The following is a 13,754-nucleotide window of genomic DNA, read 5'->3' as shown; positions in this document are numbered from 1 at the left end:
AAGCGATGCTCTATCCGATACTTCAAGGTGGGGGGAGAAAACACTAAAATTTTCCATGCTATGGCCACTGAGAGGCATAGGAGGAACTCTATAGCTAGTTTAAGACTACCTGATGGAACTGTAGTCTCTGATCACTCCCAAATGGCTGGAATTATCTGGAGTTGTTTTAAGAATAGAATGGGCACCTCTAGAGGGATTGTGATGGGGTTCGATTTGTCTTCACTTATCTCACCAGTGTCTGGCCTTGAGGTGCTCACTAGGCCTTTTGAAAAGGAGGAAATGGACAATGTGGTCAAGCATATGCCTGTGGATAAAGCACCTGGTCCCGATGGATTTAATGGCTTGTTTTTTAAGAAATGTTGGCACCTTATTTCTGGGGAATTTTATGAGCTAGCCCAGGCTTTTCATGAGGGAGAGGCTGTCTTAGATAACATCAATAGTTCTTTTATTACTCTTGTGCCCAAAAAACTTTCTCCTGAGGAAGTGGGAGACTACAGACCTATCTCTCTCACTAGTATGGGGCTTAATTTTTTGTCCAAAATGGCTGCAAATAGACTCCAAGCAATGATTATGCAGTGCATCCATAAGAACCAATATGGTTTCATTAAGACCAGAACAATACAGGACTGCTTGGGTTGGACTTTCGAATACTTGCATCAATGCCACCAGTCAAAGAGGCCAATAGTAATCCTCAAATTGGATTTTGAAAAGGCCTTTGACTCTATTGAGCATGAAGCTATCTTTCAAATTCTCAGATATAAGGGCTTTAATGATAAGTGGATTCTTTGGATGAAACAGCTTCTTACCACTGGTACTTCTTCTACTGCTCAATGGAGTCCCTGGGAGGAAGTTTGTTTGTAAGAAAGGAGTTAGACAGGGTGACCCTGTATCTCCCCTGCTATTTGTCATAGTTGCTGACCTGCTACAAATAGTGATTAATGATATGTACAGGAAGGGAATTCTGCATTTACCTATACCCTGCCATGATATAGACTACCCTGTGATCCAGTATGCTGATGATACTTTGATCATCCTCCCTGCAGACAGGGCTCAACTCCTGGCTCTGAAGGATATGCTACAGGTGTTCTCTCAGTCCACTGGTCTGTATGTCAACTATCAAAAGTCCTTCATTATTCCAATCAATGTTGACCCTGCTGTACTGAAGGATTTAGCAACTGCTTTTGGTTGCAAAACTGGTACAATGCCACTTACTTATCTAAGATTACCTATGGGGACCACAAGACCCAAAATGGTAGACTTCATGCCACTGGTTGACTGTATGGAGAGAAGAATGACTGCCAGTTCTTCTTTCCTTAACCAAGGAGAAAGGCTACAGTTCCTAAACTCTGCTCTATCCTCTTTACCAATTTTCTTTATGGGTAGTCTTGCTCTCCCAGTTGGTATTCTCAAGCAGTTGGAAAGAATTCAAAGACAGTGCTTGTGGAGAAAGCATAGAGATGAGCCTGCCCCATCTCTGGTGGCTTGGGAACTCATATGTAGGCCAAAAAACAAAGGAGGTCTTGGTATTCTTAATCTGGGGGTTCAGAATGTGGCTCTCCTTCTCAAGCATGCCAGTAATTTCTTGAACAAACGACAAATTCCTTGGGTATCCCTAGTTTGGGACTCATATTATTTTGAGAGAATGCCCCAGGGAACAAATGATTGTGGCTCCTTCTGGTGGAGAGATATTTGCAAAGTCATGCAGCATTTTAGGGACTGCTCCTGGGTGCAGATCAATGAAGGGGACACTGCTTTCTTTTGGTCTGATAACTGGAACCTTGGCTCTGAAACATCTAGTTTATAGGCAAGATTCCCAAGGCTTTTCTCTTTTGCCAAGGACCCCTGGGTCTCAATTAAGGAAATTTTCAACACCCAGGATCTGCACCAATTTTTTCACCTTCCCTTATCGGCTTAAGCCTTTGATGAGTTAAATCTGATAAAGGATTTAATGAACTCACACAGAAGAGACCCCAGCTCGAAGGACTGTTGGTTCTGGCAGGGCTCTTCCAAGTTTTACAAGCCCAAGATGTTTTACTCACACTCCTTTCACTTTGAGTCCTTCAATCCTTTGCTCTGTTGTATATGGAAATCCTCCTGTACTCTCAAGATCAAGGTCTTTGCTTGGATGCTTATTATGGACAGGTTAAACACCAAGGATATGGTTGAAAGAAGGCACTGGCACATGGAGGATGGAGTCCACTGTAGGCTATGCCCTTTGCAGGCTAGGGAAACCAGAGATCATTTGTTCTTCAATTGCAATTTCAGTGTAAGGATCTGGAATTATCTACAGATTGATTGGTCTGCTGGCACCTCCATGATTGAGCTGGTTACTCAGGCAAGGAGAAGTTTTGCTAGGCCTTTCTTTTCTGAAGTGGTATTCATTGCTTGCTGGCATATTTGGATCATCAGAAATGCCAAAGTGTTCAGAATTGAGAGGGCCAGTTTCAATAAATGGAGGTTTGCTTTTAGGCAGGATATTAGCCTCATGCAGCACAGGATCAGAGCTGCTTACAAGGATGACCTGCTCAAATGGATCTCTTACCTCCCACCCTAAGCTAGTTTTGTAGGGCTTTCTTTTTTCTTCTTCCTTGTAATCTGGTTACTCCTTGTAATCAACTTGTTGTATCTGTTATTTTTTCAATAAAGTTTTGATCTGCTGTGGGGGTTTTGCCCCACAATTCACAGTCAAAAAAAAATACTCACAACAAAGAAGAAAGAAGGATATAAAAACCAAGGTGGAAAAAATACTACATGTCTCACCACTGCATTGCCAGTTCTTCATTGTTACAAATACTCCTGATTGTGACCCAACTTCCAACTTTCAGTCATTCTTTCTGGAACTGTTATGTAATTCGAGTACTATGATGATGTTTATCTTCTTAAGAACAAAGGAACAAGTGTGGGAGGATGATATCTCTGCTACTTGTTGTACTTCAATATTCTAGGCTGTTGTTTAAGTTCTTGGAGTAAATTCAGTGTTTAAACATTATATTCTTGGCCATAGCAATAAATATGTGAGTGTAATCCAAGAGACTGTTCTTCATTCTTCTTGCACGCAAAAGATTGTTATTATTGCTGTTAAAGATGCGGCTCTCTCGGTGCTGCAGCTTCTTCCAATCGATCTGCCACTCTATTCTGTTCCCTACGAAACAGTTGCCCTTTTATTATTAGAGCAAGATTAGCTTTGTTTTCTTCGCCCGAAATATCATGGACGTATTCTTTGCCTAGTTTTTTTATACAAGTACAATACTTGATTTCACAAAAGATACGTTCTTTTACAATTATTATATTATTTTTTGCTATAGGGCTGGGCTCAAAACTTCCCTATCTAGCTACAAACTTCTCCACCTAAGCAATCTTTTAGAGCAAAAACTCCTTGATGCCCATGCGAAAGATAACATGCATGTGCGGTGAGCAATCTTCAAATCATCCAAAGAAATGAAAAAAAGGTACTTACTGTGCATGCTGTAAAAAAGAAGACATTTTGAATATAACTGTTCAATTTTGAATTAGTTCTGAAATAAATGAAGATATTTTCAATGAAATGCAAAATGCATGAGAACTTCAAAATGTGGGAGTAAGCTAATTGAGGGATCCGTTCTGACCTGCTCGTAATGGAAGCTGAATCATTCTTTTCTTTTAATTAAATTCAAACCATACTCTCCCTCACTACCTGAAAAGAAAAAAAACTCGGTCTGACAGGTCATGTTCAGACCCATCCTTTTTTTTTCGAGAAATCATGTTCAGTTTCATCTTGGCCCGCTCCACAGTTGGGCCAGAGACTGTCCATCTCCAAGTGTCCGGCCGAACCATTCGGCCCACCAAAACTTCGAATCCAGGGCAAAACCCTGTCGTCGTCAACTACACCCTCCTCGTCCCCTTCCTCCCCACCCCAAAACCCTAGCCCCCAAGCCAGCCCGGCCGCCCGCCCCCGGCCGCCCCCGCCATGAACTACCGCTTCCAGAACCTCCTGGGCGCGCCGTACCGCGGCGGCGACGCCGTCTTCGCGGGGGACTCCTCCGTGCTCCTCTCGGCGGTGGGGAACCGCGTCGCGACCACCGACCTCGCCGCCTCCTCCTCCCTCACCCTCCCCTTCGAGTCCTCCGCCAACATCGCCCGCCTCGCCACCTCCCCCTCGGGCGACTTCCTCCTCGCCTGCGACGAGAAGGGCCGCGCGCTCTACGCCAACCTCCGCCGCCGCGCCGTCCTACACCGCGTCTCCTTCAAGGCCGCCCCCTCCGCAATCCGCTTCAGCCCCGACGGCCAGCTCATCGCCGTCGCCGTCGGGAAGCTCGTCCAGATCTGGCGCTCGCCCTCCTTCCGCAAGGAGTTCTTCCCCTTCCACCTCCTCCGCACCTTCCCCGGCTTCGCCGCCGGGGTCACCTCCTTCGACTGGTCCCCTGACTCCGCCTCCCTCCTCGTCGCCTGCAAGGACCTCACCGCCCGCATCTTGCCCGTCAAGCGGGGCACCGGGAACAAGCCCTTTCTCTTCCTCGGCCACCGCGCGGCTGTCATTGGCGCCTTCTTCGCCACCGATAAGAAGACGGGCAGAGTCCACGGGGTCTACACGGTTTCAAAGGACGGAGCTATCTTTACTTGGAATTTGGTGGAGGGCAATGATGCTGCATCTCCACCTTCACCCGGGACACCGGAGCAGGAATCAGAGCAGAATGGTGAGCCGGAAATTGATGTTGGGAGCAGGAAGAGGAAGAGCTTGGGAGAACTGGAAGAGCCCAGCACCACTCCACTTCATTTGGCAAAGTGGGAGTTGCAGAAGAAGAACTTCTTCATGCAGGCGCCGGCTAAGTTGACAGCCTGTGATTACCACCGGGATCTTGACATGGTGGTGGTTGGGTTCTCTAATGGGGTATTTGGGCTGTACCAGATGCCGGACTTTGTGTGCCACTGCCAGCTGTCAATATCAAGGGAGAAGATCACTACTGCTATTTTCAACAGCTTGGGGAATTGGCTAGTTTTTGGGTGCGCCAAGCTTGGGCAACTGCTGGTGTGGGAGTGGCGGTCAGAGACCTACATTTTGAAGCAGCAGGGTCACTACTTTGATGTGAACTGCATTGCATACTCACCAGATTCTCAGTTAATTGCTACTGGAGCTGATGATAACAAAGTCAAGGTGTGTTTGAAGTAGTAATGTCATTTGCATTCTTTGTTATGTCCTCTTTCTGTTTGGGCCTGGGTGGTGGGGAGTGGGGAGGCTTCTTGCTTGCTGTGGTATTCAAAAGCCTTTTAACTATGTTACAACTTAGAAGTAGTGCTTATACAGTAGGTTGAGATACTTTGATGGAGGGTATTTTTAGATAAAACTTCAGTCGCTATTATGTCCCCTTTCTGCTTGGGGTCTCTGGGAAAACTTCCTTGTTTGATATTTGGTTGAAAGCCTTTTTAATTATAATACGAGTTATGGGCTCATAAAGTAGGTCGAGATACTTGATGAAGTGCTATTGAGAGGAAGTAATTGATTTTCTTAACCTCTTTGAAGAACTACTTACGTCAATCTTATTCATTTGAATTGAAAAATGGCACCTATTCATCTATGTATTGAAAATCAGAAATGATAACTATCACAAGTTTTTCTAGGTTTGAAACCATATTGTTTTAATTGTTAAGTATCATTCTCCTGCACTGCAAGTTTGACACACGTGACTGGCTCTCTGTAGGTCTGGACGGCTGCCACTGGGTTCTGTTTCATAACATTTTCCGAGCATACAAATGCTGTTACTGCAGTTCATTTTATGGCCAATAACCATTCTCTTCTCAGTGCCTCCCTTGATGGGACTATTCGAGCGTGGGATCTGTTCCGTTATCGTAACTTCAAGACATTTACGACCCCTTCACCTAGACAATTCGTTTCTTTAACGGCAGATCAGAGTGGGGAAGTAATTTGTGCTGGAACACTTGATTCATTTGAGGTGGGTGTATGCAGTCAACATTTTTCTGGCAATCCTTTTGTGGACTATGCTCTACTTCTAGTCCCTCGATAACCACAACGTGTTACATGCAGATTTATGTTTGGTCAATGAAGACTGGTCGTTTGTTGGATGTACTCAGTGGCCACCAAGGACCAGTTCATGGTCTAATGTTTTCACCAATCAGTGTAAGTCCATGCTTTGATGTTTTTTGGTTCTCATTCCTTGTTGTTAGAACTTACACTTTGTTTTTGGAACAAATGGACTTTGTTAGTTCGCACAAGGAAATTGTGCTGAAACTGCTCTATTATTGGTTCTATGTATTTTTTAAATTCACAGAAAGAGTAACTAGCTTATGTTTGGTAGGCTATTTTGGCTTCATCATCGTGGGACAAGACCGTTCGTCTTTGGGATGTATTTGAGAGCAAGGGTGCTGTGGAAACGTTTCAACACTCACATGATGTTCTTACCTTGGCTTATCGTCCTGACGGAAGGCAGATTGCATGCAGCACACTAGATGGCCTAATCAATTTCTGGGATCCTTTTGATGGCTTATTGATGTATACAATTGAAGGTCGCAGGGATATTTCTGGTGGGCGCCTCATGACAGATAGAAGATCTGCAGCTAATACAAGTATAGGAAAGTACTTCACGACGCTGTGCTATTCTGCCGATGGAAGCTATATTTTAGCAGGAGGAAACAGCAAATATATCTGCATGTACGATATTGGAGAACAGGTCAGGAAATCTTTCTTGTGATAAAACAACTTTGTAGCATACACACATTTCGAGCATAATTGCTTTGATGCCAAAAATTGGCATGCCAACATTTGGCAAATGCCAAATATTGGCTAGTGCTTGGTTGGCTACCATTTTACTTGCCAACCTCACAAGAAGTTGCCAATTTTTGGCAACTTTTGATATTGCCAATTGTTGCCTTGCCAAGTATTGGCAATGCCAAGTGTTGGCATCAAACCAATTATCCTCGATTCCTCATTTCTTTTATTTTTACTATCTTAGAGGCGCCTCCCATCTTATATATGCTCATTCTTTACAATCTTGTTATCAAGCCATATTGTCATGTACTCGTGTCAATTACTGTAGTTTGGTAAAAACTTTGTCTATTATTAGTTGGTAACCCAATGTTTGCTTGACTTGGTCACCAAAAATATTTTCCTGGTAACCTCACGAACCTAAAAAGATACTAATAGCTAAGATGCATGTGGTTAGGTGTCCATTGACATTATCTTCAGTGATTGACATGATTGTAACTTTGTAAGAAGCCTTTTGTCCACATTAATGACTGAAGTTACTCATTGTCTTCTATATTTGCCAATGCCACATCTGAATGTTGCCCCTCGTGTTGTGGTAACAGCTAAGATGCATGTGGTTAGGTGTCCATTGACATTATCTTCAGTGATTGACATGATTGTAACTTTGTAAGAATGCCTTTTGTTGTTCACATTAATGATTGAAGTTATTCATTGTCTTCTGTATTTGCCAATGTCATCTGTGCAGGTGCTGTTGCGTAGATTCCAGATCACTCGCAATCTTTCATTGGATGGAGTTCTTGATTTTCTGAACTCAAAAAATATGACTGATGCTGGTCCACTAGATCTAATCGACGACGAAGATAGTGATGTTGAGGATGGAATTGATCAACAAACAAGAGGTAGCCTGGGGCATGGTTTACCTGGATCCATGGCAAATCGTGGAAGGCCCATAGCTCGGACAAAATGTGTGAAATTTGCTCCAACAGGAAGATCTTTTGCTGCAGCGACCACTGATGGTGTTCTGTTGTACTCGGTTGATGAATCATTTATTTTTGATCCAACAGATCTTGACATTGATGTTACTCCTGAGGTATTTACTTCATGTCTTTTTTGAGAATTGATTGTCCCAAGATGGTGCTGATCAATCCATAACAAATTCCTGTGCTTCGTGTTTGTACAGAAAGTGGAGGAGGCTCTTGCAGAAAACCAACAACAGAGAGCCCTTGTACTGAGCCTCCGGTTAAACGAAGACTCCTTGATTAAGAAATGCATCTTTGCTGTGGATCCATCCAATGTACGAGCAATCTGCTCATCAGTACCCTTCAAGTATCTTCAGAGATTGATTGATGCATTCGCTGACCTCCTGGAAAGCTGTCCCCATCTGGAGTTCATCCTGCTCTGGGCTCAGGTACCATTCTCCTCTTCCTTTTTTTTTTTCTACCGAAGCTGCTGATTTTGGTGAAACACTGGATATCTTATCCTGATATATATTTTCGTTACAGGAGCTTTGCAAGGTTGATGGAAGCTACATCCAGCAGAACTCCAGGACCTTGCTTCCTGCTCTCAAGTCATTGCAGAAGTCTATAACAAAGTTGCACCAGGATCTGGCGGACACTTGTTCCTCCAACGAGTACATGCTCAAATATCTGAGCTCTGCTGGGACAAAGAGTTAGGCCATGGTCGGCACATATTCCGTGAGTACTTCACTCATCTTTATGTTTGCAATTGTCACAAACTTATTTTATGAGAGGTTTCTCAAGTCTGGCAAAATCAAAACTGACACAGATCATCCTCGTGTTCCTGCAGTGGTTGTTGTAGCACCAACATGATCACTGAGCACATGAGCAGCCGAGCCATTTTTTCGGCCAACCAGCATGCGGCCTGCCGAATGTGCACTCTTGCGTTATTTACATGGGCAGTGGCTGTATGCTGGTTAAGCAATTTGTTTGATGCTCAGGGCTGAAAGTTGAGCTGAGGACGTTGGCATTTTTGTCCGGGGAGGAAGGATTGTCTCTTGGACCACGAAGTGGGTAGCTAGTCTCTTCGGGTTGTGTGTTTGTACCCGTCCGTGTGGCCAAATTTTGTTAGGAACAATGTCTTTCAAACGCGTTTTACAAACGAGCGCAGAGATATTATATGGTAAACTCGTGATGTTGTGGATGCCTGCCTGTGATTTAATTCTGAAAATTTATTCCCTAAATTGACCAGTCGGCCAGCTTGACAAGGACCGATCGATGTGCCACGTCAACACTAGAGAGTCGTGGATACATAAACACACAAATCAGTGTCTTCTTTTGACAACACAAACAGATCAATCTTAGTTTTAAGACGGAGTCAGTACATCACTGTTAACAGCTGTTAATTTGAAGAAGCCTCCGATGCTGTGTGGCCTCATCCTCCTTCGCCATGGCCAGCTAGGAGGACCATCACCAATGGAGTGCATCCACCACGGCACGTTTGACAATAATTGTCTCTTTTTGCGTGGCTAATGAAAATAATTGGGAAGGGGGGCGAGAATTTGAAGCAACTACTTTTTTTTTTTGGGCAATGAAGCAACTACTTGTATCAAAGAATCCAGGCAAACGCACGATGATGATGATTATTATGACACGGACGAACGATGGTGCGAATACACTCCCTTAGCCAGCGAATAAGTGTACTTCTACATTGATGGATGATTGGTGGCTCCCCTCCCCGACCCACCCGAATTCTCTTTTCATTTCATAACAAGGGCCAAAACGCCAGGATGCATGAAAAAAAAGGAAACCAAGAAGAGATCATATCGAGAGATGGGCGCGAGCTAACATGGGGCGAGTTCCTAAGCCATCCAGCATCCTAAAGATAAGATATACTCTCTTCGTAAAAAAATATAAGAGCGTTTAAATCACTAAGAGCATCTTCAGTAGAAGATGTAAAACAGGAGATGTAAAAAAATACATCTTCAAAAGGTGTTTTTTAATCTCAAATAAAGATATAAAATCGTGATGTAAGAGTGCAAGTCCAACCGATGATCCAAATGAAGATGTAAAGTAGTTGTGCCGCTGGCGACCATCAAGCATGGCGGAGTGCCTCGGGTTTGCTCTACAGGCGACGGTTTGCAGCGGCATTTGGCTCTACAAATAACTGGGAGCGAGACGCGTCCTTTGGGGCAAACGAGAGGAGTTGCGGTGGGTGAAACTCGACAGGAGCGAGCTGGACGTGGCGGCCGGAGCATGGCGGGGCTGCGGGCGGCGGGGCAGGATGCGGGAGGGGCTGCGGGTAGCGACCGGGGAGCAATCGAGCGGCAGCGGTGCGGGGATGTGGCCGGTGATGTGGACAGGGCGGCGGCGGTGGAATCGAGCGACGGTGGAAAAACGCCCGATTTGCGGCGTGCGGTGGCGGCGGCGGTCGAAACCGGCGGCGGGGGTGCCGGAGGGGGCGGATCTGGCACGGGGCGACGACGGCGGGGTGCGGCGGGCTTGCGGGCAGGCGGTGGCGGTGCGGCGGGGTGGTGTGAGGAAGAAACATGGTTGGGGGAAGGAAATGTAACGGCAGTTGGCGGTTGGCGTGTGGCTGGCGTTTTTACATCTCCAGTGAGTGGAGATGTATATTTGCACCGTGAGGTGTTTTAGTTTACATCTCCGGAAGACTGAGATGTATTTTTTCTTTATTTTTTTGCATCTACATCAAGATGCTCTAAAGTAATTATGAAAATAACTCCTTTGCTATTTATACATTTTCGCCTCTACTATAATAAAAGTGAAAGAACATGCGGTGCCTCCATGTTTGGTTTTGGTAATTGATGACAATCTCTATGGACTAATGGTTGCCTTGAGTTATATTTGAAGGTTTTGTCCATAGGCTTTTCTTGGAGTACATGTGTTGGTTTCAAGGAAAGTTTGTGTCGACCAAGGTGCTATTCAAGGAATTACCTAAAGATTGGTCTTTTGAGAGGTTGACCAAGACTAAGTTAAAGAGTGAATCAAGTTGATCAACCCACAAAGCGTAGAAGATGTACCGAGAGGGATCAAGTGATCCCATGGTATGGTAAGCATTGTCAATTACGCTTTTGTGTACTAACCCATGGTCTTCGTGAGGGTTCTTTATGGGGTTAGGTTGCGGTGTGCAAGTTCAAGTGGAGCATCACGAAGAGATCAAATGCTTGAAGCTTGTCGTCCTTTGTTGTGACAATGGACTTGTGAAGATGTGCGGAAGAGTGGTTCACCCATAGTGGAGTATGGGGGGGCAATCAACTAGTCTTCATCAAGTCAACACAATCAAGAAAGGTTGCGGTGTGCAAGTTCAAGTGGAGCATCACGAAGAGATCAAATGCTTGAAGCTTGCCGTCCTTTGTGGTGACAATGGACTTGTGAAGATGTGCGGAAGAGTGGCTCACCCATAGTGGAGTATGGGGGAGCAATCAACTAGTCTTCATCGAGTCAACCCAATCAAGAAAGGTGGTCCAACCTGAGGGAGTCAAGATCGTCATCATCTAGCTCAAGTGGACCATGTGCAAGGCAAAGGTTTGCCCTTGATAGGTTTTCTATTTTACCGATCTCATGATGATAGTTGGGAGACCGGGTTATAGGATCGATTGCCGTACTATCAAGGGGGGCTCTCGATGAGTAGCTTGATCGTATCGTTCGCTGAGAGCTCAAACCATTGCATCCTTGCATCATCTTTCTTGGTTCTTGTTTGGTTCTCTTTGAGAGTCTTAGAGCTTATGGTCATCTTGATGACAAGCTCGAGTTCATCGAAAACGGAGTTCATATGCTTCTTTTATGATGTTTTCGATGTTGGAGGTTTTGCCGGTTCTTCTCGGTTGGAGGTTTCACTCCTCTATTTGTTGGCATATCTCCCCTGCCTCTTCTTACTATAACCAGTCGCTGTTTTGATGCTACTCGTCGTCTTGTTTCCAACAAGCTTGAGTTTGCTCAATTCGGAGCTCATATGCAGAAGTTATGGCAGTTCTTGTTTTCTTGAGTGTGGTTTTTGTCAGGGTCCCAGCGGTAGTAATGAAGGAAATATGCCCTAGAGGCAATAATAAAGTTATTATTTATTTCCTTATATCATGATAAATGTTTATTATTCATGCTAGAATTGTATTAACCGGAAACATAATACATGTGTGAATACATAGACAAACAGAGTGTCACTAGTATGCCTCTACTTGACTAGCTCGTTAATCGAAGATGGTTATGTTTCCTAACCATAAACAAAAGAGTTGTTATTTGATTAACGGGATCACATCATTAGGAGAATGATGTGATTGACATGACCCATTCCATTAGCTTAGCACCCGATCGTTTAGTATGTTGCTATTGCTTTCTTCATGACTTATACATGTTCCTATGACTATGAGATTATGTAACTCCCGTTTGCTGGAGGAACACTTTGTGTGCTACCAAACTTCACAACGTAAGTGGGTGATTATAAAGAAGCTCTACAGGTGTCTCCAAAGGTACATGTTGGGTTGGCGTATTTCGAGATTAGGATTTGTCACTCTGATTGTCGGAGAGGTATCTCTGGGCCCTCTCGGTAATGCACATCACATAAGCCTTGCAAGCATTGCAACTAATGAGTTAGTTGTGAGATGATGTATTACGGAACGAGTAAAGAGACTTGCTGGTAACGAGATTGAACTAGGTATTGAGATACCGACGATCGAATCTCGGGCAAGTAACATACCGATGACAAAGGGAACAACGTATGTTGTTATGCGGTCTGACCGATAAAGATCTTCATAGAATATGTAGGAGCCAATATGGGCATCTAGGTCCTGCTATTGGTTATTGACCGGAGACGTGTCTCGGTCATGTCTACATTGTTCTCGAACCCGTAGGGTCCGCACGCTTAAGGTTACGATGACAGTTATATTATGAGTTTATGCATTTTGATGTACCGAAGGTTGTTCGGAGTCCCGGATGTGATCACGGACACGACGAGGAGTCTCGAAATGGTCGAGACATAAAGATTGATATATTGGAAGCCTATGTTTGGATATCGGAAGTGTTCCGGGTGAAATCGAGATTTTACCGGAGTACCGGGAGGTTACCGGAACCCCCTGGGAGGTATATGGGCCTTAGTGAGCCTTAGTGGAAGAGAGGAGAGGTGGCCAGAGATGGGCCGCGCGCCCCTCCCCCCCTTTGGTCCGAATTGGACAAGGAGAGGGGGCCGGCCCCCCTTCCTCCTCTCTCTCCTCTTTCCCCCCTCCACGAATCCTATTCCAACTAGGAAAGGGGGGAGTCCTACTCCCAGAGGGAGTAGGACTCCTCCTGGCGCGCCTCTCCTGGCCGGCCGGCCCCCCTCCCTTGAACCTTTATATACGGAGGCAGGGGCACCCCCTAGGGACACAAGTTGATCCACGTGATCATATTCTTAGCCGTGTGCGGTGCCCCCTTCCATCATAGTCCTCGATAATATTGTAGCGGTGCTTAGGCGAAGCCCTGCGACGGTAGTACATCAAGATCGTCACCACGCCTCGTGCTGACGGAACTCTTCCCCGACACTTTGCTGGATCGGAGTCCGGGGATCGTCATCGAGCTGAATGTGTGCTAGAACTCGGAGGTGCCGTAGTTTCGGTGCTTGATCGGTCAAGCCGTGGAGATGTACGACTACATCAACCAAACACTTCCGTTGTCGATCTACAAGGGTACGTAGATCATACTCTCCCCTCTCGTTGCTATGCATCACCATGATCTTGCGTGTGCGTAGGAAATTTTTTGAAATTACTACGTTCCCCTACAAGTACCGTGGTACCCAGCGGTAGTACCGCTGAGGAGTCACAAGCGGCAGTACCGCTCCGCAGCGGTAGTACTGGCGGTGACTCCGCAGCAGTACTACCGTTGGCTTACCAGGTCCCTACCGCGTCGATTCGAGGGGTCTTTTTCTGTGTCGGATTGTGCGGTACCTCGCTGCGGCAGTAGTGCGGCAGTACCGCCCTTCCTCCGCGGTAGTACCGCCCAATTCCCTCTTTCCCTTTACCCTTCGTTCTGTGCGGCAGTCCCGCCGAAGGGTGCGGTAGTACCGCTGTCTCCTGCGAGGTTCATGTTTTGTTGCTCCTTTTCCCTGTTTCTTC

General features: G+C 45.5%; 1 protein-coding gene across 1 annotated transcript; it reads left to right on the top strand.

Annotated features, from left to right (window-relative positions):
• The first annotated feature begins 3,891 nt into the window (after positions 1–3,891).
• Positions 3,892–8,875, top strand: LOC119287313 (periodic tryptophan protein 2-like). Its single transcript, XM_037566842.1, has 8 exons — positions 3,892–5,131; positions 5,676–5,927; positions 6,020–6,112; positions 6,291–6,662; positions 7,443–7,787; positions 7,878–8,105; positions 8,200–8,391; positions 8,504–8,875. Exons 1-7 carry the CDS (start codon positions 3,947–3,949, stop codon positions 8,368–8,370), a joined length of 2,646 nt encoding a protein of 881 aa, XP_037422739.1. The 5' UTR covers positions 3,892–3,946; the 3' UTR covers positions 8,371–8,391; positions 8,504–8,875.
• The last annotated feature ends 4,879 nt before the right edge of the window (positions 8,876–13,754 follow it).

Source organism: Triticum dicoccoides, chromosome 1A (genome assembly GCF_002162155.2).
Source record: "Triticum dicoccoides isolate Atlit2015 ecotype Zavitan chromosome 1A, WEW_v2.0, whole genome shotgun sequence".
Lineage (NCBI taxonomy): Eukaryota > Viridiplantae > Streptophyta > Magnoliopsida > Poales > Poaceae > Triticum > Triticum dicoccoides.
This window is presented reverse-complemented; position numbering and strand designations above follow the sequence as displayed.

Bases quoted from the DNA above. Each gene is read 5' to 3' on its own strand.
- LOC119287313 (XM_037566842.1), top strand. From the start codon at position 3,947: ATGAACTACCGCTTCCAGAACCTCCTGGGCGCGCCGTACCGCGGCGGC. The intron at 6,113-6,290 runs GTAAGTCCATGC...TATGTTTGGTAG, and splicing joins TAATGTTTTCACCAATCAGT to GCTATTTTGGCTTCATCATC. The intron at 6,663-7,442 runs GTCAGGAAATCT...TCATCTGTGCAG, and splicing joins TGTACGATATTGGAGAACAG to GTGCTGTTGCGTAGATTCCA.